The sequence below is a fragment of the Sinohyriopsis cumingii genome, chromosome 17, assembly GCF_028554795.1.
Source record: "Sinohyriopsis cumingii isolate HCF-2022 chromosome 17, ASM2855479v2, whole genome shotgun sequence".
Taxonomy (NCBI): domain Eukaryota; kingdom Metazoa; phylum Mollusca; class Bivalvia; order Unionida; family Unionidae; genus Sinohyriopsis; species Sinohyriopsis cumingii.
Genome location: NC_142977.1, coordinates 22,582,304 through 22,609,032, shown reverse-complemented (window position 1 = coordinate 22,609,032; position 26,729 = coordinate 22,582,304). Strand labels below are relative to the sequence as shown.

General features: G+C 34.4%; 1 protein-coding gene across 13 annotated transcripts in view; it reads left to right on the top strand.

Annotated features, from left to right (window-relative positions):
* LOC149777922 (DENN domain-containing protein 1B-like) overlaps positions 1 to 26,384 on the top strand; it is a 161,291-nt gene extending 134,907 nt beyond the window's left edge. For 9 of the 13 annotated variants that reach the window (XM_089939019.1, XM_089939028.1, XM_089939023.1 and 6 more), the window contains 4 exons: positions 212 to 303; positions 4,617 to 4,776; positions 5,438 to 5,479; positions 16,442 to 26,384. In XM_089939019.1, the coding sequence (XP_089795145.1) occupies positions 212 to 303; positions 4,617 to 4,776; positions 5,438 to 5,479; positions 16,442 to 17,683 (1,536 nt within the window). In that variant the 3' untranslated portion in view covers positions 17,684 to 26,384. Of the gene's footprint in view, positions 1 to 211; positions 304 to 4,616; positions 4,777 to 5,437; positions 5,480 to 7,910; positions 7,943 to 10,366; positions 10,393 to 11,398; positions 11,439 to 16,441 lie in introns of all 13 variants that reach the window. The other 4 variants (XM_089939030.1, XM_089939031.1, XM_089939029.1 and 1 more) reach the window with 4 other exon arrangements.
* The last annotated feature ends 345 nt before the right edge of the window (positions 26,385 to 26,729 follow it).

Sequence of the window (26,729 nt, the reverse complement as noted above, 5' to 3'; positions counted from 1 at the left end):
ACTGTTGGCTTCATTTTTTACCATTTTTTTCCATTATGCAGATATGGTAATTGATTAATATCAGTGTTTTCCATTATGCAAATAATGTAATTAATTTATTCTCCGTAAGCTTGTGTTGTAAAATTTGTTCATAAATATGTGTTGAATAGCAAAACATGATGGGCGACATTTTACCCGGACTTAAGTGGAATGATTTATCCATTTTTTTCAGCCCCCAAGGCCAGCACCACCCCATTTAGATCCTAGCAGAGTAGTCAGCCGGCCACCTGGTGCCATTGTTAATAAGCTTGGATCAGCAAATAGGTGTGTAATTTAAAAGTAAATCATAATCTACAAGTCTGTCAGTTTAACTGTTTATCAGTTTGACTGTCTGTCTGTCTTTCAGACTGTCTGTTAGTCTTTATTACTTGAGACTTTATGAATCCTTTCCCACATACAAACATATAAGACTCCCCTACCTCATTTCATTGCCTTTTTAATGCCTCTGCTACATTGTAAAGTAGGGACATTTTGATACCCCTGCCATATCCCCATACTATTGTATCTGGACACCCCTAACTTATTTCAGTGTAAGTGCCTTTAAATGGCTTTACACATCTCAGGGTAAGGATGTCTGGACACCCCTGCCATGTCTCTATGCAAACGCATCAGGATACACGTACCTCATTTTAGTGTAAGTGTCATTTGATGCCTCTATGCATCGCAAACTAAAAATGTTTGGATGTCCCTGCCCTGTCTCCATTCAAGTGCTTTAAGATGCCCATGGTAAACAACCACCATTGCATGGTCAGTTCATAATGCCACCTGATGGATATACTGCCTCTAGTAAAACATTATGGTCACCAAAAAAGGGTGGGCCAGGAAAAGGGGGGGGGGGGTCTAAAAATATCCACTCACCCACTGGCATTTACTAAACATTTATACTGGCCCGGAATAAACTGTCACTCAGCCAGCTTTTATAGACATTTAAACTCAACAAGGATACAATGGACCTAAATTTGATGGTGTGAAAGGTTGTTTTTTTTAAAACTTATTCTGTGACTTATTATGTTATCTTTCTAATACCAGTAATTACAAATTGAGACCAGTCTGCTTTCACTCTATGAGCCAGGAAGAGTAATCGCAGAGCACTTGTACAGGCTTAATTAAAACAAATGGAAACCAAGTTCCAGGAAAATTATGGACCATTAGCATACAAAGTCATCCGTATTCTCAACAGAGCATTCATTTTGTTACAAGAAAAACACTTGTCAGTCATGAATAAGCACTTGCTCAAATTGTGCAATTGATTGGAAAATTCACCAGAAATTTTTACTTGCTATTCCATATACATGACAGAACTGAGAAGTCAGCTTAGGACAAATAAAGAGATTTGCAAAATTGGTTGAACCTTTTTGCTTTAAAAGAGGGAGTGTTTTCAGCGAGAACGGTGAAATTTTCATTGCAGCCCATCTTTGACTTTCTAATCCTTGTTCAGGCCCAAGCTTGGGTCACTATTGTTCTTCATTAAGATTGTTAAAAAATTTGAATAAGAACAATTTCTTGATGACCTATATAAAGTTCCATGAAATATGATCCAAAATTTGGATGACATAGATGAAGCTCTGAGGGTGTGGACTGACTTATTCATGGATGTAGTCTCTAAGCATGTACGACAGAAAGTACATCAAGTAAAGACTGAAATTCAACCTAATTGGCTTACTGCTGAAATCCTAGATGCTATGAAAACATGTGACCAATTCAAGGCTATGGGAAACCATTCACAATATAAAGTATGGAGAAATAACAAGTATGATTAATAATCACTGCTTGAAAACAAAATGAGCAACACAAACTCCATTTGGAAAGTCTTCAATGAACTCACTGGAGGAACACACAAAGATAAGACAAATAAAATTCACTCACTTCTGGTAAATGACACCATAGTCACTGATGACACTGACATTGCAAATGTTTTCAATGATTTTTTCACCAACATTACGACAAAGTTAAAAGAACCAGTGTGAACTTGATACCAAGAAAGCTAAAGGACTTGATCAGATTGGTCCATGACTCATTAAATCTTCTGCCTCTGCTATTTTAGATAGCATAACATTCATAATCAATTTAAGTATTGCAACCTCATCTGTCCCCAAAATGTGGAAAACTGCAAAAGTAACTCCTATTCACAAATCTGGTTCTAAGGATGATGCTGATAACTACCGACCAATCTCAATACTACCAAACTTGTCAAAATTGATTGAAAAACATGTCCATGACTCATTCGTGTCATATTTAACCAAACACTTGCTGGTTACCCTAATCAATCAGGCTTTAGACAGACACATTCCTGTGAGACTACCTCCATTTCCCTAACTGATAAATGGCTTCGAGCACTTGACCAAGGTAGAATAATATGATCTGTATTTGTAGATTTCAGGAAAGCTTTTGACATGGTGGGTCATGAAATCCTTTTGAAGAAACTGATTATGATGAAAGAACAATTAGATGGTTTACTCCATACTTAAGTGAGAGAACACAACATGTTTACATAACTAATGTTCTGTCTGAACCTGGAACAATTAGATATGAAGTACCACGACGCTCAATTCTAGGTCCATTACTCTTTATTTATTAATGACCTACCACTTTTACTAAGAGGCTCATTATCATCTACAGATCTCTATGCAGATGATACAACATTGTCAGACATCCAAAACACAAAGCATGAACTCGAACTTTATTTACAGAATGCCCTAAACCAACTGGAAAACTGGTGCACATGCAATGGCATGGTGGTAAATACTGGGAAAACTAAAATATTACTTTTCTCAACATGGCAAAAAAGAACAAATCTTTTTAGTGATGAACTATGTCTGACATGGAAGGATAAAAATTTGCAAATGGTCTGTCGTGGTAGAATTCTTGGTGTTCTGGTAGATAATAACCTATCATGGACTGAACATATCAAACATATCAGTAAAAAATCAATTTAAGTTTATGGCTTCTCAGCAGGATAAGACATTTTCTCCCTGAAAGGCACAGAAAACTATTTTATAACAGTTACATATAACCCTATTTAGACTACTGTAATAATGTATGGAGTAATTCAAATGATAAAAACATAGCAAAGCTGGCACGTCTTCAAAAAAGAGCATTAGGGCTAATATCAATCCAGAAAGAAAGCAAGGAAAATTTAGCTTGTAAGTTAAAAATATTACCTATTAAAGATCAAATCTGTTTGAGAAAAGCCAAATTAATGTACAGGATATCCCATAATAGTGCTCCTGAATATTTACAATCACTATTCCAGTATAGGTTACCTGGTAATACTCCCCACCTGTGATTCATGTCTACCAAACAGTATAAAATTCCCAAACCAAATAAGGAGTTATTTAAGAAAAAGTTACCAATACTCTAGAACTCTGCTCTGGAATAGTATTCCAGTTGAGATTAGAAATGTCCACTATATTTCCTTCTTCCAAACCCAATATATCCAGTGGCTTCAGAGATGCAGCTAAAATAGATAAATTCCTTTGCATGAGGGCCTCAAGGTAGATTAGTTCTTAGCTATTTGTGTTACCCTCTTTAAATAAGGTCATTATTATTATTATTATTATTGTTATTAATTATTAATATTATTATTATTATTATTACTATGTTAATAGTTTACATCCATTTGTATGAGAACTTTTGTGAGATTTCCAAGGCAGATAATGTTATTTTGACTAAATCTGAAAAATTATATGCTACCATAAACAGGAGATTATGTTCAGCTATGAAGTTGGCAAACATTGTAACAGAACATATATCTTTATCCATGTTTGATGCAGACTCCATGAACATGAATTTCAGGGATATAATATTTGTTGTTGTGTTTAATGTTTAAATATTCTGCATGATGCATAATGTCATTCATGCCACTATAGCAGATGTTAAAATCAGCATTACAAGAAGGGCAGAATGCAGGGTCATGTCCTTTTAACTTGGTTTTTACTGATTGAGCTCTTCTGTAATCCAATCATGATCAGTTAGCCGCTAATCCTTTTGGAATTATGTCTTATCACACACAGTATAATCCATGTTGACAAAATTCAAGACACTGAAGCCATCCAACCCTGCCAGCAGTATCAAAGGTCAGTTAATTGTTTTATGGGGCTTGCCACTGTATCATCTTATCCTGCTCAAGCCAATCCACAGTCATGTGGTCACATGCAGTAGTACTGTAAATATACTACACTGAAAGCAAGGCATGGAGAAAATGAAAAAAATAAAAAATGTCAATAATAAATTTGCTTAGGTGGGAGATTTCATTGAGGGCCATGAGACACCCCACATATCTGGATGAAAACCTCCAATCTCATTAATATTGAAAAAAAACTGGTGCTAGCAGATCTGGATCAGGGCAGTTTGCTAATAGTAATCGTTAGAACTAAGAACATAGATTCTGATCTGCCAGCACATGATACAGTGGCAAATTAGGGTCTATAATGTTTGCGGTTAAGACTCAACTTTTACACAAGTACATACATTAGTCCTTTATTAGCCGTAGCCAAATAAAGCATGTTTTAGTGTAATGCATACTCTCTAAGTTTTAAATGGCAATGCATTATTTTTACATTGGATCTCATTTACAGGGTATCCCGCTTAATGGTCAACGAGCCACATGACGATACAAACCTCATGTATAATAGAGTCAGCATCAGTTTGTTGAATGATCCTGACATCCAGCAGGCAATGTTCAAGTCGGCAAGCGTGGAAAATCTGCCTCATACCCACACAGACCCTGGGCTGATGGTACAATTGAATTCTTTCAGTCTTATTTATTCAGTTACCAAAGGTTATTAAAGAGAATTACATGTGTAGTCTGAAATATGTTGTATCAGCTGTTATTGCAATTGTGTAATGAGTACAGTCCATTAAAAAAATTAGCAGCATGCATGAGACGTGTGATAGATAACATGAAGAAGTCACCATTTTTTTGGGAGTACCAAGAATTTAAGTCCCAATGTTGATGTCACTTTTATCTCACTTGGCCAAAGGCAGACAACAATTAAATTGAAAGTATGACCTTTTGTCTGTTGCTTATTTAAGCACCCATCAGTCATTACATATGAGTAATCATCATGCGATTGAAATTATTTAAATACACGTCAGTCATTACATGTGAGTATTTGTCATGTCAATGAAATTATTGTGATATACTATATATACTCACTTGTAAGTCCAGTCCATCAGCAAATTGCATAGACCCAGATCTGCCATTGCCTAATGAGCAGTTAGATCTGGGTCTCTACAGTTTGTTATGAGTTATCAGTACAACAAGCATCATAGACCCCAATCTGCAATGTGTGCAGTCCATTCAGACTTGTAAGTGAGTGTATACTGTAATAGCAAAATTATGGGCTTGAGGACATCTCAAAATGACCACTATTTACATTGGATCCTTTCTTTCTAGAATGTGACAGCAATGGCTGAAGACATTCTGAATACATTACATGTAAGAAAACTGTCTTTCATGAAGAATGATTTTGTGTGGAGTTTAAAAAAATGTGCTCTCGTCTTGTAGAACAGGCATATGCAGCTTTTTCCAGGGCATGTGCTGGATGAGCAGTTTATAAAGCCTATGATTTAAATAGGTGGATAAAACCAGGTCCCTGGCCAGATTCATCCCATCGGTCATCATTTGCACATGCTTGTTGTAGAGTAATAATGGAAAGTTAGGGAGCTCAGACTCTGATTTACTCTACTGTTATTAATAATCTGTAATTTTAAAAGCAAGCAGTAATGAGAAAGCGATGTAAAAAGCACAGTATTTTAAATGGCTAGTCATAACATTTTGTCTTGGACTTTGTTTCTATCTGCTCTCACAGCTAATGTTTGTGGTTTAAAGTGACTGTTTCATTCTGCTCTCACAGCTAATGTTTGTGGTTTACTATCTGTGACTTTGTTTCATTCTGCTCTCGCTGCTGATTTTAGTGGTTTACTATCTTTGACTTTGTTTCATTCTGCTCTCGCTGCTGATTTTGGTGGTTTACTATCTATGACTTTCTTTCATTATTATCTCATTGCTAATATTTGTGCTTCATGTGTCTTTGTTTCATTTTGCTCTCATTGCTAATGTTTGTGGCTTACTATCTGTGACTTTGTAATTTTTAAATTTTTGTTGTTTTTAATCTTTTGGATGTAGTACATATGTTAGTATGGACATATGTATGTATGTGCTGGATTAACAGCTCATCAGCACAGTACAGGTCATACATTGCTGAGTAAGTTTAGCAAATGACACAAATCTTCCTTTTGTTTCAGTGTTCATATTTATCTTTAATCACACATACAGTTTTTATTCCATTAAAAAATTTGGCTGATCCCACATATGGCTGAGTGCCCAAAACTACTGGTTTTAAAGATGTCAAACATAAAATTTTCATGTTCTTCTTATTAACACTTTTATATCCACTGAGTTTGTTTAACACTAGTGGTAAAATGTGACAATATCTTATGAAGTGCAAATTTAACTCATTAACCCCTGGAGGTTTTTGTCGTTTTCGCCTGAAATTCGAGTAGGAAACACATTTTGAAAGCTTTTTCTGAATACATCCTAATACATCGTCTTCCAACAGATATTTTTTTTTCTTTTTTTGCTTAACAGACCCATCGTTTTCGTATCAAGACCACTCTTTATTCCAAATGCCCACCTTATCCTACTTTCTGCAAAGGTTCACCTGTCTGTGTGAAGTTGAGACCAGTCTGCCTTAGATCTGAGGCCCAAAAGTCTAAAATCCAGACACAAAATCAGATTCCTAGTATGGGCGAATTTTGGGTGAAATAAAAACGGGTCCAAAAAATTAGGTTTTTCCCTCTGTATTTTGTAGTGCAACTAAAACATCCAGATTATTTGGTATCATTGTGTAGCTACATCTGTCTGCCTTTCTATAATACCACCCACTTTAGTGCATCATACATGACTTTGATGCTGCAGAGCTCGGCAGTAGGCTACTACCTCCTGCCACGTAAACGTGGTGCCAGGGGTTAATGAGTTAATAAAGAAACACTATAGTCAGGCTTTTACAGACCTTTTTTACATGCAGGATCAGATGACGACTGTAAAATATATCAACTTAAATAAATTAACTTTATTTAATGTTAAGTGTTTGATGGCATTCAGGTAAGAAGTGACCAGCCAATAGTGTAGAAGTATACTAACTGCATGGTCACTAAAGGGAAACTGATAAAGTGATTGCAGAATACAGTTACACATTGTGATAAAAAACATATAGGGCTATTCATTTGATTTTTACATGAAGAAAGAGAGAAGATGGTGTTGTACCATTTATACTGTGTCAGACCAGGAAGTATTATGAAGAGTTGTCTGACTAAACCCTACTGCTGATTCTAATTTTTTCACAATTGTATTGCATGCAGTCAGATCATCACAATCTTTCAAAGCATTGAATCAAAGACTTTGACATATCACTTAAGCATGCATCATGGGAAAATGAGAACAAGCAAGCAAATATTAGAGAGAGAAAAAAGAAGAATATTGATAAATCATCTCCATTGATTGGGTACATAAATTCGAAAGTGCAAACACATACCTTCATGTAGTCTTTGCTTCGTAGATTTATGATGGTGAGATAATAACCACAAATATCAAACAGAACATGTCAAAATTAAATTACTAAATAAGGGGCTATTTCTAAAGGGGACATATTCATCCATTTCAATGAACTACAATTTATTTTCAAAGTTACTTTCAATAATTTGGATTAAAAATAGGGGATTGGTGTATTTTTTTCATTGTGGCTTACAAAATATATGAAAGTTAAAAAAAAAAAAACAACAGAGGTCATATTTCTGCTTTTAAATGCACAGTATTTTTGTAATTCTTTCCAATAAATCTCATCATTTGTTCTCATTTTTTTTTTCAGTCTTGAGTTATCAATGACCATACTGACCATAGGTATAGCACTAGTCATTTCTGTTTCTTAAATTTCCATATGATTCTGTTCATTATATAACCTATCACAGATTCCTTAGCATATAGTTATATAATTATCTCTAAACCTCTCAGAATAATAATGTCCATTCATATAAAGTGGTCACTCACTATTTTGTCTTAGCATACCACTGTCCCTTCATATAAGGCAGTAACTATAAAGTTTCACTATACCACTATCCCCTCACATAAGATGGTTTCTCACTGTAAAGTCTCAGCATACCACTATTCCCTCACATAAGAATTTCTCATTATAAAGTCTCAGTATACCACTATCCCCTCATATAAGACTGTTTCTCACTGTCAAGTCTTATTATACCACTATCCCATCATATAAGATGGTTTCTCACTATAAAGTCTCAGTATACCACTATCCCCTCATATAAGATGGTTTCTCACTATAAAGTCTCAGTATACCACTATCCCCTCATATAAGATGGTTTCTCACTATAAAGTTTCAGTATGCCACTATCCCCTCATATAAGACAGTTTCACCTATCAAGTCTCATTATACCACTGTCCTCTTGTATAAGGTGGTCTGTCACTATAAAGTCTCAATATACCACTGTCCCCTCATATCAAATAATTTCTAAATAAAGTCTCAATTTACCACTGTCCTCTCATAGAAAGTGGTTTCTCAGCATAAAGTTTTAATTTACCACTATCTCCCCATATATGGTGCTCACCTACTATAAAGTCTCAGTATACCAATATCACCTCATACAAGGTGGGTTTGATCATGGATCCCATTAAATACATTAATATTGTTTTTATCAGTACTACATTTATATCACTTAACTTGGTCCAACTGTAATACGATTTTGCATCATTAAATACTGTCTTTGTGATTTATGCACTTTCAGGACATAGGCTTTTTATTACATCCTTCAAAGCATGGCTCCCTCACATAAAACATGGAGTACTTACATGGCTCCAATAACAGTATAAAGAGGGAATACTGTTCAAGACCTGATTTCAGACTTTCAGAACTGAATATACAGCTGTCTCTTTTAATCCACCTTATTCCAGATATAACACAGTACCAATATTGATCACCTGACCATAATTAAAGCATTGTATTTAAATTGGTTCATCAAATGTTCAACAATATGGGTTGGAGAAAAAGAACCTGAAAGTTAGTATTTTATGTTTATTTCCATTTTAAAACATTATTATTTGACAAAATTTGATCATTCTTGCTTTTTCGTGATTCAGTACATGTTCAGTTTTAGCTATACCATGGTTTGTTACACATAAAGTTGTTCTCACCATGTCACTATACCATGGTTTGTTACACATAAAGTTGTTCTCACTATGTCACTATACCATGGTTTGTTACACAAAGTTGTTCTCACAATGTCACTATACCATGGTTTGTTACACATAAAGTTGTTCTCACTATTTCACTATACCATGGTACGTTATATATTGGAACAAAGTGTTTCACCTCAAGTGGGGTCGAAAATTGGGATATGCATTATATACATTAAAATACAGTACCAGAGACAATTTGAGAAATAAAGCAAAATAAACAATACAGCACTCCTTCATTATAATGCCACTCCTTATAACACAGTTCCTGTAATACTGCAAATATGGTCATGGATCCATTTAATTTAGTGTTAGTAAAATTATATCATACTCCATTATAAGGTGGTCTCACTATAAGTTAGTATATTCTAGCACCCATGGACAGTGTTACAATGAGGGAGAACCATACATGCAGGAATTGGACAGAAAACATTATTTCAGAAATGTCAATTTTGATCCTATAAAGAATCACATAATTCATCCATATATCTCCAAATGAGACAAAAGTCTATATAATGTAGAAATATCTGCGTGTGATGTCAGCCTTAAAAAAGGACTAATTTATTATAAAAATACATAATTTAACTTGTGAATAAAGTTGTCCGTCATTAAAATGTTGTCAGTGGGAGCTATATTATGCTTTGTAGTAGTTTTATGGCACCTTGTCACAATAGTGGTTGTATGGTGCCAATTTTAGGTAAAGTCCAAAAAAGTTGAAAATGAATTGAACAGCAATTTAGAAAGATAAAACTGTCTAGTTAATATAAACATTAACTACAGCAAGATAATATGTAAAATGTAAAGATGTTAAAACTGTAAAGTTTATATTTTATAAAAAAAATAGCAGAGAAAAGTAAAGTATAAGACTGCCTCATAATAAAGTAGATAATACAGTGGCATTACTGCTTAAGGAAATGGGATTCCTGACCATACTCGCCTTATAACAGGAATTGTTTTACAAGGAAGGGACTCTTTGTTCAGGGTGTGGTGCATATGATCAATCAGAACTCATTATGTTTGCATTTTCTTATTTATGCATGGTTCACAGTTCACACAATGTTTTTATTTATTTGAAAGCTTTTCAAGTGGTAGGATTTACTGCAGTAAGGATGTTTAAAAAATTTCTTTGTATCTTTATTACCTCACCTGTGTAACCTTCATTATCTCACCTGTGTAACCTTCATTATCTCACCTGTGTAAATATTGTGAGCCATAGGTATCACTTTTCAAATGGCTAGAGATTCTTTGGCATCAGTGTTAACATTTTGAGTTGAGTCTGAGAAGTTTTGGCTCTCAGTCTTAACATTTTGAGTTGAGTCTGAGAGGTTTTGGCTCTCAGTGTTAACATTTTGAGTTGAGTCTGAGAGGTTTTGGCTCTCAGTGTTAACATTTTGAGTTGAGTCTGAGAGGTTTTGGCTCTCAGTGTTAACATTTTGATGTGAGTCAGCTAGAGTGGCTTTGGCATCAGTGTTTACATTTTGATGTGAGTCAGCTGGAGTGGCTTTGGCATCAGTGTTAACATTTTGAGTTGAGTCAGCTAGAGGAGCTTTGGCATCAGTGTTAACATTTTGATGTGGGGCCCTGAGTGGCCGAGTGGTCTAAAGTGCTCTCCGTTAAGGATCACTGCCAGCTAATGTGGGTATGTGAGAAAGCTTGCCAGTAGCTTCTCATGGGTCGGTGGTTCTTTCCGGGGTTTTCTCGGGTTCTTCCTCCACCATTAATACTGGCCGCCATGTATAGCCTATTGTGTGCTGAAAAATGGCATTAAACCCCACAACAACAACAACAACATTTTGATGTGAGTCAGCTAGAGTGGCTTTGGCATCGATACTAATATTTTGAGTTCAGTCACCTAGAGTAGCAATGGCATCTGTGTTAACATTTTGAGTTAAGTCAGAGTGGCTTTGGCATCAGTGCTAATATTTTGAGTTGAATCAGCTCAAGTAGCAATTGCATGAGTTAATATGTTGAGTTGAGGTCAACCCAGATATAAGAGAGTGGAGGAATACATCACAGGTGAGACACTGGGTTCTTCAGAGCTCTTGTTAAAAAAATACCTTCCTTAGGGATTTGAACGTTTCTGTAATTCTTTTTTTTATCCCTTTTCAGACACATTTTTATATCTGATTTTCATTTTATTGGTCTGAAGGTATTATATTATTTTCCTTTAAAACTGCTTGAAATTGATTACTATTTCTGCTCTTTGCTTTACACTGACAAGTTTGGCTGTAATAGGTAATACATTTCAAAGTATAACGGTCATACAACTGAGTTTGAGCTCCTTTATTTTGGCTTTGTTTTAAACACATTTGCTTAGATTTATGTGATGATAATCTGCTGGTGTTTTGGAGTCATTCATTTCTGTCAGTATTTGATTGAGGATTTTTATGCTTTCACTGCAGTATCAGAAAGGGACACATTGTTTTGCCATTGACCATTCAGATGTCCACTCATCAGTCCTTCAAGGGACTCTTGTTTTAATTATTATTTATTTTTAATTTGGTCTGTGTATCTGCAGTGGGAGCATACATGTTTGACAATTACACATATATTTACTGTCCATTTACTATTTGTTCATTTTACGTGTGTTGTACGAGGCCTTTCATTATATTTATATCCAGGAATCAATCTGCATACAACTATTGCTTACTACTTTTACACGTACTATTCACGCACTGTTAAGCATGAACTTCTGGCTTAATGGATTAAAATTTCTGAACAAAATACTCTTAAATATATGCATGAAATTTTAGCAAATTTTGGATGTTTTTAACTGTTATTTATTTAAAATGAATATTTTATATAATCTGACAAAATTTGAAAGTATCGTTTAATATTTACCAAAATTTGCAAATTCCATAATCTGTTTATCATGATAACATGTGGCCAGTTCTATTTACAGTATATATTTCTTGTGTTACTTGTTTGCAGTATATGTAGTTACAAATATTGTACATTACTTACGTTACACTTGGCTTTTTTAATATCATGTTTCATATCTGGAGAAATATAATGTGAAAGATTTCAGTATATTGTTTTGGTAAGTTAAAAATCACTCCATTTTCTGTTGGGTGTTTTTTGTTAAATGAAAATCCCATAATGCAATATAAGTAGTTGTTAGGTCCAGTTGTAGCTATATCAAGGGGTATGGACTGCCCGAAGAATAGGTGTAAATAGATCAAATATACCAGTAGTGGTTACTGCTATGTAAATACATCATATATACCAGTAGAAATTACTGCTTTGTAAATAGATCAAATATACCAGTAGTAATTACTGCTTTGTAAATAGATCATATATACCAGTAGTAATTACTGCTTTGTAAATAGATGAAATATACCAGTAGTAATTACTGATGTGTAAATAGATCATATATACCAGTAGTAATTACTGATGTGTAAATAGATCATATATACCAGTGGTAATTACTGCTTTGTAAATAGATGAAATATACCAGTAGTAATTACTGATGTGTAAATAGATCATATATACTAGTAGTAATTACTGCTTTGTAAATAGATCATATATACCAGTAGTAATTACTGCTTTGTAAATAGATCATATATACCAGTAGTAATTACTGCTGTGTAAATACATCAAAGATACCAGTAGTAATTACTGCTTTGTAAATAGATCATATATACCAGTAGTAATTACTGCTGTGTAAATACATCAAAGATACCAGTAGTAATTACTGCTTAGTAAATAGATTAAATATACCAGTAGTAATTACTGCTTAGTAAATAGATCAAATATACCAGTAGTGTTTACTGCTTAGTATAATCCAGCTCTCTCCTTTACATTAATATCAAGTCATGTATGAGACTACAGCAAAATCTCCCAAAGACTTGTGCAAGACCACCAAATTAGCTAAGGAAAAGTAGTTTTAATTTGCTTCTTTTAAGATTTCATATGTAGCCATGAGAATTTATTTGCCTTAGTCTATTCAACAGGTTTTTTGTGTCAGAGTGTTTATGTTGACACTAGTCTATTCACCAGGTTTCTTGTGTCAGAGTGTTTTTGTCGACACTAGTCTAGTCACCAGGTTTCTTGTGTCAGAGTGTTTATGATGACACTAGTCTATTCACCAGGTTTCTTGTATCAGAGTGTTTATGTTGACACTAGCTTATTCACCAGGTTTCTTGTGTCAGAGTGTTTATGTTGACACTAGCCAATATATATATATGGGTTTGCTATCAGTTCTAGCAAAACTTTAATAAACTTGTGATACACTCATCCATGATGAGTGATTTTTATAAATTCCTTGTTATTATAAATACCTAGATGGTCATAGTTCATAATATATTCAGAGACCAAAGATTTTTAGCTCCACTGGTCATCAACCATAAGAGCTTATGAAATTGTCTTTTGTCTGTCATCCCTCTGTTAACACAAATTTATTATCACTGCTCCAGTGGAACTACTTGGAGGATTGCCATGGAATTCTTATTTGCACATTTATCACATGATCTAGTTGACCCAAATGAAAATTGTGCCACTTGGACATACAATATGGCCACTACAGTAGCCATCTTGAAAATCATTTTTTCAGTACAGAACTCTTTTCTAAATGGATGGTCATATCAACAAATGTTCAGACTTCTTATGATGTCTTGATTATTTGTAAATGAAAATGGTGCAGATCTAATTCCCAATATGCCACTATAATGGTCATCTTGAAAATCATTATTGCTTATGCTTCTAGATAGGTTCATACTAATATTGTGCTTTCACAAAAAGACTTTTTATGATGTCTCATTGATCCTAAATGGAAACTCTGCCAGCCTGATATCCAAAATGGCTAGTTGAAGTTATTCAAATGCAGTTCAACAGCATATCGGCATCCACCATTTTATACCAAATAGTTGAATGTTATTCAGACATGGACCTCATTCAACCCAAGGTACATGCCTCTCTGCTGCATTTACCATACAGACCAATGTAAGCTAGGTGAACAATATTAGGCCCAGTTGGGCCTCTTGCTTTGTGATTACTTGATTGTAGCCAGAATTATGACCATTGTCTTATGATGAAAAAAATGCTTCTTTGAGAGTTAAATCTCAGGCTGTACAGATTAAGTAAAGGAAATTCTTATCGCCACAGTTATTCTTTTGAATTTATTTGTATAGAGAAATCAGAGATTTAAAAAAAACAATCACCTGAATGTAAAAGTATGATATTGTTTTCTTCTTCTTCTGAATTTTGTTTCCCCTGTGTATCTTTTTAGACCATCTATTTTAATCCTGCCTTCTTCTTGATCACCAACTTAACTGTTAATGCTGTATTAGACTCTGAATTTTGGGGTGGGTGGGCAAATACTCTGATCATTAATAATGTTTGGTTATATCTTTTCCTGTTGTCTTTGCAACAAAATGGCTTGTAGAAATAAACACAACATGTACATTGTAATCTATTTCATTCATTCACCAGGATCAAGAAACTTGGCCACATAATGCAACTGAAGTAAAGCTTTGGTCAGTTATGGATTAGTTGGTCATCTGTCCATAATGACTTCACTAAGGCTGATTAACCACAGAGATGGAAAGTAATTAAGTGCCAACAGCATTACATTTACTCCTTTATTTGGTGACAGGGAAAATCAGCATTATAATTAATCTGAAATTTTATTGGTAGTTTAGGTCATTCAAGAAGAAATATCAAAAAATTTTGGAGTCAGAAAGTAAAGTTTTTTTTTACTTGACTGGTTATTGACTGGAAGAGCTTATGAGATGACATTTTATTGATTGTCCATCCATCCATTAGTTTCTTTTTTTTTACTCTTTCTAAACTTTTTGGAGGATTGCTGTGAAATTTTACATGCACATTTATTCCATGGTCTAACTGGTCGTAAATGAAAATGGTGCCCTCCAGACATCCAATATGGCTGTGCAGTGGTCACTTTGAAAATAATGTTATTAATACTCCTGCCTAATGGAAAGTCACATCAGCATTGGCTTTTCAAAAAAAAGAACATGTTGCAGTGTCTAGTTGGGCCTGAATTAGATTGAGGCTGATCCGACATACAGGAAGGCTGCCATGGTTGCTTTCTTGAAAACTGTGTAATTGCTATACTCCTTCTGAATTGAAGGTCATATCTACATGTGGTTTTCACAAGAATACTACTTACGATGTCTACTTAGTACTGAGTGAAAATGGGGCTGATCTAATATGGCCACCATGGCAGCCATTTTTAAAATCTTTTTATATCTACTGATCCTGAATTGAAAGCCTTGTCAACGTGAGGGTTTCACTAGAAGACCTGTTATTTAGGCCTAAATGAAAATTTTGCCAAACGTACATTCAGCATGCCTACTATGGTGATCATATATTGAAGATCTTGTTACCACCTCGCTATCTGTATGTATGGTTACATTCGTATGGGGTTTTCATAGTACGACTTCTAATGGTGTCTAGCTGATGCTTAATGAAAATAGTGCTTATCTTTATCTTACACTCTTGTTATTGCTCAGAAGTATGTGATAGTATCAGCACTTAGCAGTTATATAGAAGAAATGATCTTGAATTCCTGAAAATTCATTTCATTTAGTAGAGTATCAATCCCTTCCAGGGGCTCTTGTTTGTCATAGCCATCACAACTGCTGTGGTTTTGCCAAACACCAGTGTGAACCTAGAGTAATATTGATTGTTTGCAATGGGGAAATTTGACCTGTTACCAGACAAAGTAAAGATGTATACTGTGGGATTTAGATATGACTAATGGCATAGAGGTCAAAGATCAAGGTCACTTGAGTAGATTTTTATGGGACAGCCTGTATAATGTCTCAATGGATAGATATTTGACTTTTAACAGGATTTACTAGCATATTATGATACATCTTTGGATATTATAGATTCATCCATCAAAGGTTACAGTCAGGAGGTGAATTGTTTTAGTATTTCGAGGAAATTGTGAAGAGCTTCTATACATGTATTGTTTCCAGATTTGTCACATATTAGCAGAGGAATGGGGTGGTTAACAAATAGGAAGTCAGGGTCACAGGGGTTGTTTAGTACAGTATTTCTAGTACTGCATTGATATTGTTACAGAAAAGACCATCAATTTTCAGATTGCTTTCCCAAATTGATGAGTTGGGACCCCACTTCTAATCACCAAGAAATAATCCTTAACCCATTTTTTTTCTTCTTTTACAGAGAGCAGATAGTTCTGGTCAGCTGTCACAGTCTAGTGTATCAAGTTCAGATACAGAAAGTGATCACAACATAGTGCCCTACATAGATGATCACTTGTCTGGTCATATGTTGCAACAGGAACCAGAAGACCTAATATCATATGTTACCCTTGACAACGATTCTACAGACTCTAGCAGTAGAGAATCATCTGTTCCTCCATTATCAGAAACGTCTGTTACCTCCCCATCCTATCGACCCATGCCTGCTCCACGAACACTCTCAGAGAACCAAATTCAGGACAGATCAATTCGACAGCCTCCAAAAGTTCCTCCTAGACCTGCATTACGTACTCACCCCATTAAAATGAATGAACCGCTGATAAGATTGGATTCATTTGAGTCAGAATCAAACTCATCCATGACTGGAGAAACAGACAATAGTAAAAACATTGTAGGCTTTAGAGAAAGACCTGGACCTTCTAGAAATGAGACAGATCGGCAGAGTATCACAAGGTCTCCAGCTCTAAAATATTTGGGCCATAAAAGACCGAATTTAAAAAGGAATCAATCTTCCAAAACTTCAGAACAAAAGTTGGATGTCACGCAGTCTGGAAACCCAAATTTATATGATTTTGATCCATTAATTGATAACTCTCCCAGTGAACAAAGTGAACAAGTTTCCTCTGCTTTTACTGAGTCATTGTTGAAGAGTTGGGACCTAATGAGTTTAACTTCCGGAAATGAAGGAAATGTGCGTAGTTCACCAAATATATATCAAACAATGGCACAATCTAGTCAACCAGCCATAAAAAATAGTCCCGGTTATTTTTCTGCTCAAGATGTAGCATGCCCAAGTTTGCCAGATTTAAAACCAAAAGTTCCATTTGTACTACACAGGCCAAAGTCTGAGATATTTAAACATCACAATCAGTCAAATCCTGATTTATTAACAGACATACAGACAACTACACTGGTTGATGGCAGTGATAGGATTTTACAGCCACAGAACACGTCTAGTCAGAATGAAAAACTGGATCCATTTGCTGATCTTGTGGATCTAAAGAAAAGGCCATTGACACCAAAACCAGTGATGAAGCAAGGTTCTTCTTCATCTCTTTCATCAGTGAAAGGGCAGTTCCAGCAGACACCATTTTCAACACCAGAACAGCAGACACCAATACCAAGACCAGAAAAACTGGCCACAATGTCAGGGTCAACGTCAGTGCAAGCACCAGTCAAAATCAATTGGGAAACATTTGACTGATTTTTAATTAGAATGCATGTGCTTGATATATAGTCAGTATTTAAAAATGTTAATTATCATGCAGGATAATTGTCTTTTGTTCATGCCTCACACTAACGAATGATGTACTTAACATAACATAATATTTTCTTCACAGATTGTTACATATCTTAAACGGGGCCCCGAGTGGCCGAGTGGTCTAAAGCGCTTTCTGTCACTGATCAGTGCCATCTCACTTCTGTCTGTGTGGGTTTGAGTCTCGGGCTCAGCCAGTGTGGACATGTGAGAAAGCTTGCCGGTAGCTTCTCATGGGTTGGTGGTTCTTTCCGGGGTTTTCCCGGGTTCTTCCTCCACCAATAATACTGGCCGCCATGTATAGCCTATCTTGTGCTGAAAAATGGCGTTAAACCCTATAACAACAACAACAACATATCTTAAACATATATGAATGATGCAAAGTCTGATTGTAAAGAGATATATGGATATAAAATGGTACAGATCTTTTAATAATAAGGTGAAGGGAATTCTCAGAAAAAGAAAAGTGTACATTTACGATCATTTTTTAATAACTCTCACAGCAGAGGCAAAGGCACAAAGCAGTCCTTATGTCTATCAATCAATTCATCCTTCCATCTGACACTCAATCTCCCTGCTGCAACTAGTTGCACAGTTTTGGATAGATTGTCCTGGAACTATATATGTATACATATATCATTAGGCGGAGTGTATAATGTTATGTTTTCCGTTCACCCGTCCATCTGCTGCAAATTTGATTTCTGCACAACAAGTAGTATGTTACCAAATTTTGTGAATTGATTGTAACTTTGGCTTTGGAAGAACTTTTCATTTTCTATCTCAAAAGCTCAAAAGTCAAGATAACTGTAACTGAATAAAGAAAAATGGTTTCCACACAATGCATCTATACAATCAGGAAATATTGTCAATGGCTTGCACTTAGTTAAGGAAGAACATTGTCAGCTTTCAGTACAAAAAGGTTAGAGGTCAAGGTAGAGGCCTATTCATTTTGCAGTCAAAAGATAAAAGATCAAGGTCACTGAAAGTATTAGATCTTTTCCACAAAATAGTATTTGCTCTATATATGACATGGATCAAATTTTCTGAATGACTTGCACTTAGGATATAAAAAGAAACCCTATTTATGTTGGGGTCAAATGTTCAAAGGTTGAGTGACTGAAAGAAGAAAAATGGTGTCTGCATAGAAGTGTTTGTTATAAACACAAAAGACTGTAGCATGGCATGTGTGTATAATGTGCCATTCATGAAATTCTTATTGTTCTGTAGCAGCGTATGATGCAATCTTTCTGGTGCAAATTTTCTTGCATTTTTAAAAAATGGATTTCCTTTAAACTAATTAATGTATGCTTATCACTTAACAATGTGCATATTTTTAAACCTCCTGGTTCCTGCAGTTTTGTTTTGAGTTATTTTTCTTGAGCAGTGTGTGACACAATCTCATTAATGCAGCTAGTCCCACTTTATTTTATGGATTGTCTTTAAACTTGGTAAACATTATAGTTAATGACAAATCCCTTTACTTCTGTGAATTTTTTTGTTGCTATTTTCATCCTTAGTATCTTGTAACAGTGTTTGACAGTCTCATCAGAACAACTAATCCCAGTTTCTGATCATTTGCCACGAAACTTGATAATATTATGGATTTTATCTGATGATGGACAGATTGACAAATCATGTGTCTCCCACAGTTTTGTTAAAGAGTTATTGCCCTTTTCTTGTGGCAGTATATGACAATGTTTGTTAGTGCAGCTGGTCCCAGTTTTTGCTGAATTGCCATGCACTTTGCTTTCACAATTGTTTTTAGATACTGACATGGAGAACATCTGCCAGATTAATTTGATCTGAGGTAAAAGTCTTTGACTTTCTCTACTGTGATAAATTAATTTTAAAACCCAGCTAGCATGCCAAATGCACAGTATTTGTAGCAACACCAAGGGTCTGATAAAAAATATATATCCACATTTGGAAATGCTTGACTACAGTGATTTGTGCATGAATTCTTCATTAGACAAATCATGCCATATTTTAAAATATAGTGAAAATTTGAGACCACTTTTATTGGGAATTGAAAAACATTACAACTTTGCCTTCATTACTGCCCATTTGTCATGATGTCTTGATTCTGAAATTAATGTTGCAAGACAGAAATTCAGAAATATTTACAATGAATCAAGCCAATATTTCAGACATTCTCATTGTCAATATCCTTAAATTTTTGTTTACATTACTACCAGCACAGCTGCGCCCACCCACCTCTGATATAGCTTTTAATTACAATGAAATATGCTAATTTACAGGTAATTGTTCAGAATTATTTTTTGTTTAATTGATTTATTTAGATTCAACTTCATTTGATGCAGAGTCACATCAAGTTCAATTAAAATGATTCAGCATGCTGTTTTAAGTTTTTCACAAATTTTCCAATAATCTATTCTGTACATAGTGTAAGTTCAAAAAAAATAAAAAAATGACTCCCTAATATAACAGAAACTTTTAAAAACTATTGTATGCATTTTGTTCTTCAACATACGACTTTCAGATATTAATATTTATTTCAGGACATTCTGTAATGCTGAAATTTATCTTGTAGAACATTCTTTTATCAGTGAGAGTCCAATTATTATAACAGTCCATCCTCTTATCTAAGCGATTTTTAAAAATGCTCACATGATGTAAATTGAACTGGATAAATCCAAGTTGCAGGCCACATGCTTGCACACACCTGTTGTAGAATCATTTTGATGAGAGATGGGTTTCTCTGAACATGTTTTTATCTCTATTTTCATAACCTGACATCTGGTTCTGATAGATAAATGTTATATAGAATGTATGTTGATATGGCCTAGTTAGAGGTCCATGGTCAGTCATATTGGTAATAGTATGGCTCATTCGGTCCAAGCCAATGTCAATGCATACATTTATTGGCATTTTATTCATCAATTTAGCATCATGTTCCAATACCAGCAACTTTGTTTATCATGCTATAGTACCAACAACCTTATTTATCATGTTACAATACCAACAGCCTTTTTTTTATCTATGTTACAATACCAACAGGCTTATTTACATGTATACTTACCATAGTTGTATTTTGACAAATTTTTATATCAAAAACCAGTGACACAGTTAATATTTCATGACATACTGAATTTAGTTAACCTTAGCATTTATCTCATTTTCTCAGACACTGTTGCATGCAAAGTCACATAAAGAACCATTGACACAGTTAATGAGTTTAGCACGATTGAAATGCCCTATGTCTGAATTTCAACTTTTCAGGGGAATTACTTTGATTTTTATTGACTCCAGTGTAGTTAACTCCCCAGATAATTTCACATTCATATTACAAGATAATGTTGGTACAAAATAAGCAAGTTTACCCCCCCACACAATATATTATACAATTCTGGTAAATAATATCTATAATTTTACAAGTTTTTTTTATTATATTTACTTTCTCAAATGAAAACTCTGCAAATTCATTTAGATTACATAGTATTCTCACAGTTCTGATGTAAGAATGAAAATTGTATTTGATAAAATCCTATCTGAATATTCTCACAAACAGTTGAATGATACTTTTTTAGATTTGTTGCATATTTGGGAAAACTATCTCCAAAGTGAATTAACCAATAGATTTATTTTTCCTGTTAGAGAATAAATTTTCAGAAGGATTACATTATATTTCCTAAGTATACAACCATGTCGTTTATCTATGGCACTTTTGTATGATCATTCCATTTTACTTTTATTGTTTCTTACAATACTCATTTTATCCAGCATAAATATGTTTATCTTTATAGTTCTATTTTTGGGGGATTATCTTTTGTGATAACGGTATTTAATATTTCGTCATGAGTATTTATTGTCTTCACTATTATAGGTCAATTGTGATGTTTTTATTTACATGTATGACAATGATGGAATGTTACCTGTATTTTAGCCCTCCACTACCCAAATAAAGCTTTGATGTGTCCTGAGGTTTTACGATTACCTGTCTTAAATTGCTGTCCACACCATCTGAATAACCTTTACTCAGAAAGTCAGTGGTATGTTTATGGGGGGGAAAAAATCATTGATATCCAAAAACTTAATATCTCCTCCATCACCCTATCCCTCTCTATTATATATATATATATATATATATATATATATATATATATATATATATATATATATATATATATATATATATCCTATTTATTTGCTTTGCATAAAGTCTTTGCCCAAAGAAAATATTTTATTATGAGTATGTATGGATGTTATGAATGTCTTGATTCATGAGGATACACAAATATGTAATATGCATTTAAGGAAGTTCATATCAAGAGTTTTCAATCTTGTGGTAATATCTCAAACATACCTGCATAGATTTTCACAGGAACAAAAGGCAGGGAAAATCAAATAATACACTGGTATTGAAAACTGATTCTGTGTCTGCATTAGCCTGTCTGTTATAAGTGATGTTCAGATTGCAAAGTGATTCCAGTTGCTGGACTGATGATGTTTGTCTGTTTGTCTGTACCCTGTACAGGTTCAGAGGTTGAAAATAGGTCAAATGCAGTTCACTAGCTTGTATTTTGTAAGAGGCAGCAAATGGAGCCATAGTGGCTAAGTGAGAGTCTGTTTTGTGAGAGTCTGGGTTCAAATCTTGCCACTGGATCAGCCCTGGTCAGTGCCATGGTATTACCATGGGCAAAACATTTTCCTTCATTAGCCTCAGACTAAATAACCTACATGTGTTGCTGTGCCATAAAACACCAAACCTAACCAAATTTTGTCTGTTCATCCAGCTTTCATCAAGACTGGTTATGGTTTGCATATAGGTTCTCACAAGGTCACTAAGTTAGTATTTAGATTTGCCATGTTGAGTACTACAGCCATCGGTCCAAACAAGGTCACTAAGTTAGTATTTAGATTTGCCATGTTGAGTACTACAGCCATCGGTCCAAACAAGGTCACTAAGTTAGTATTTAGATTTGCCATGTTGAGTACTACAGCCATCAGTCCAAACAAGGTCACTAAGTTAGTATTTAGATTTGCCATGTTGAGTACTACAGCCATCAGTCCAAACAAGGTCACTAAGTTAGTATTTAGATTTGCCATGTTGAGTACTACAGCCATCAGTCCAAACAAGGTCACTAAGTTAGTATTTAGATTTGCCATGTTGAGTCCTACAGCCATCACTCCAAACAAGGTCACTAAGTTAGTATTTAGATTTGCCATGTTGAGTACTACAGCCATCTGTCCAAACAAGGTCACTAACCTGTATTTGATGGCATACTGATTTTTAGTTGACCCTTGCATTATCTCATTTTCTTAGGCACTGTTGCATGCAGAGTCACATCATTTTATATGTAATTGTGTCATATGAAGCACTATAGCCATTGTGAAAAATAGGTCACCATGATCTTTATTTCATGATGCTGCTGTTGTAGTAACCCATGTTTAGCTTAGGCTTACTAGATTATTGTTTATTTTTCATTCAGTTGTTTTGGACAAGTTTTACTAAATTCCAGTGATCATTCAAAACTAGGTCACTGTGTCATCTATCATTTCAGTGATTTTGGTTAACATTGTATTTAGACCATTTTCTCTAAACTGGGTTTGCATTTATATCACTTAGGTCACTTTTCACAGACACCTGTCAAGTCACATAAGTTGATATTTACTTTAACATGTGGAGTGCTATACATTTTGAAGAAAATTAGGTCAGTTTGACCCATATTTTAAGACCCAGTAGTTTTGGTTGACTATTGCATTTTGCTAATTTTCTGAGGCAGTATACCTTAACTTGGTATATCATTGTCTTTGTTAAAATTAGGTCATTACCTATATTTCTTGGTTCCTTGATTTCGGCTGACATTGCTCAGTTTTTCTACGGTACTTAAGATTTGTGTTCAGGTCATTTCTCAGACACTACTGCTCTTAGTGTCACATAGGGCATTATTTAGTTTTGTCATGTGGAGTGCTATTTTCGTGAACATTTTCGCTTAGCTCATTTTTCAGGCACTGTTACCTATTGAGTCATGTAACTTAATATGTATTTGCTGATGACAAGTTATAAAGCCATTAGTGAAAGAGAAAAAAAACAGGTCACTTTGATCTGTGCTTCACATTTCTTTGACTTATACTTACCTCTGCACTGAGCTCAATTTATTTAGGTTCAGGATTGTGCTTAGGTCATTTTCTGAGACTGTATTGCTCACTGAGTCATCTCATTTGGTATTCTAATGGATCACTCCTTGGTTAAAGGAACCAGAATAGTACTCAGATGTATCAGTCCACATTTAATAGGATCCAGAATGGTACTCATATGTATCAATCCGCCATTAATAGGAACCAGAATGGTACTCAGATGTATCAGTCCTTGGTTAAAAGGAACTAGAATATTATTCATATGTATCAGTCCACATTTAATAGGAACCACAGTGGTACTCAGATGTATCAGTCCATGGTTGAAAGGAACCAGAATGGTATGCAGATATATCCCCCTTTGTTTAAAAGGAACCAGAAACCTTACAGATTGGTAAACCATGAATACAAATGAATTTAAAGTAATAATGGTTTGCAATTTGATGATAAGAATTTCTTGATCAAGTGAAATATTAAAGCAAAATGGGAGATTTCTTTTGGCAAATGATTTATTAATGCCTAGGCTTAGTGAGATACTAGAAGTTTACTCAATTCCAGATTATAATTACATGATACCAGTCATGTGCTTATGCCTTTCATACAACATGTAATAAAGACTTTTTCCCTCCATGTGATATCTTTTACATTATGTTTTGAGATGAATGCTTTGTGTTATTAATATAATGTTTTCTTACTATATTTGTGACTTAGTCAATGCAAAACTTGTTACAAAACTCTTGCTAATATTGTACATTTTTATCATGCTTTTACATTCCTTTATTTCTTTGTAGACTTTAAACACTCTGTGTGGACTTTCACACTATATGCAGTACTGTAGAATATTTGCTTACCAAATCATCAGGTATAATATGAAAGAACCCTATACCAATACACTTGTCTGTCTGTGTGTCTGTATGTGTATATTTGTCTGTCCTGTTTATGAACTTTTTTCAGTCAGGTTACTGTGACAAGGCTTGGTTGATGAACATGTTTTCGTCAAAGAAAAGTATCTGTATGTGAAAAACAAAAAGGGAATACTTTATAACTTTTTTTCTGACGTTATTTTAATAAACCGCAAAGTATAGTTGTACACTCATCTCAGACGTATGCTAGACAGAGAAGCTACACATTAATAGTATTTCATTTCATTGAAGCTTAATACACCTGATGTGATTGGCTTTTCCATAATGTAAATGGCAAATGTTTTGTCTCACTCAATAGGGACTCCCACATTCAGTGCAGGAAATTACTCTTCTCTGGTAGACACCACCATTTTCAAATAAAATTCAAGCCACCATATGTAAATAATATACATAAATAATATACATATATGTATGTTTGCTGAATTATTTGAAGACATTTTTGGCAATATCTTAAGAACATTTCTGTAAGGAAATGCTTTTGTATTAAAGAATTTCAACATTTAGCTGTTAACATGTTTGCTTTAAATAGGTCCAATAAAGTTATTAACTTTCTGTTAATTATGCAGTTGCAAAATGCATCATGGTAAAGGTTGGCATTTGGATAAGAGGCCTGGCTGAAGTTTGGCATTTGGATAAGAAGTCTGGCTGAAGTTTGGCATTTGGATAAGAAGTCTGGCTGAAGTTTGGCATTTGGATAAGAAGTCTGGCTGAAGTTTGGCATTTGGATAAGAAGTCTGACTGAAGGTTGGCATTTGGATAAGAAGTCTGACTGAAGGTTGGCATTTGGATAAGAAGTCTGGCTGAAGTTTGGCATTTGGATAGATAAGAAGTCTCTCTGCTTATACTTGTGTAGACTGAAAGCAAATGTAAATGTTGAAATATGGGTATTTAAGTTTACCTGGAAATAAATTAAAAGGACTGAAAATGGCAAGTGCATAAATGTTTCTTGTCATCAATGCACTATTACTTAGCAACATTACACTTTGCAAGCGTCTGATTGACACAAAATCCATATCTTTTCTATGATATATCAAAAGAAAGTGCATTTTATACATTGTTTTCCATGTCAAAATTCAATAAAGTATGTAAATGATCTCTTTCAGCACATCATACGGTCAGTAATTCATAATACAGTAATAACCTAGATGAACTCATCAGGAAACTTTCATGTCAGCCTAATGAGAGATCCATTCAAAATACTCAGATGAAAAAAAAAAAAAGCTGCCCTATTCTTTAAACTGCTTGACCAAGAATAATTGGCTCTATCTCAAATGCTACCAAACTTTTGATTGCATCTGATTCCAATCCCCTCCCACCTACAAACTAAACCTCTTTTTTTGTTAGAATGGGATCTTTTCTGTTCATTCAGTCAATCTGCATGCCAGATATCGGTATAAAATTGCGACATATATTTATGACATGATTTAATTTGTTTTACATGTTTTAGTGTGTGTGTGTGTGTGTGTGTGTGTGTGTGTCTTTCTTGTTCTATAAACAACACACTAGTATAAATATCATGCCTTTTCATTGTTGATTCTGTTGAAATGTTTTATCAGGCTGTTGTATGGAAAATGAATGAAAATATAGTTGAAATGAAAATAAAACCTACTAGTGAATGTAAATTGAAACATGTTTTGTTCTTTTTCCACTTTAAATTTAACAAAACAAATTACAAAAGGAAAACCAGACCAGACCAAAGCAAAAAACATGGGTAATATACAAACTACTTGCATCAGGACATGTTTTGCATATGTTAATGAGTGTGTGATTGTATTTACCTCCCTTTCCCTGTCTTTCACCATTTAAAATTTCTGATTTACACAACTTAAGTCTCTTATCCACCAAAATGTTCTATAATGCTATGACAAGAAAACTACTAGAGGGAACTTTTAGTTATGTGTAAATCAGATCTTTAACAAAGTCAAAACATTTATTTTTCCAGAAAGGACAGACATTTTTTTTATGATCCTGAT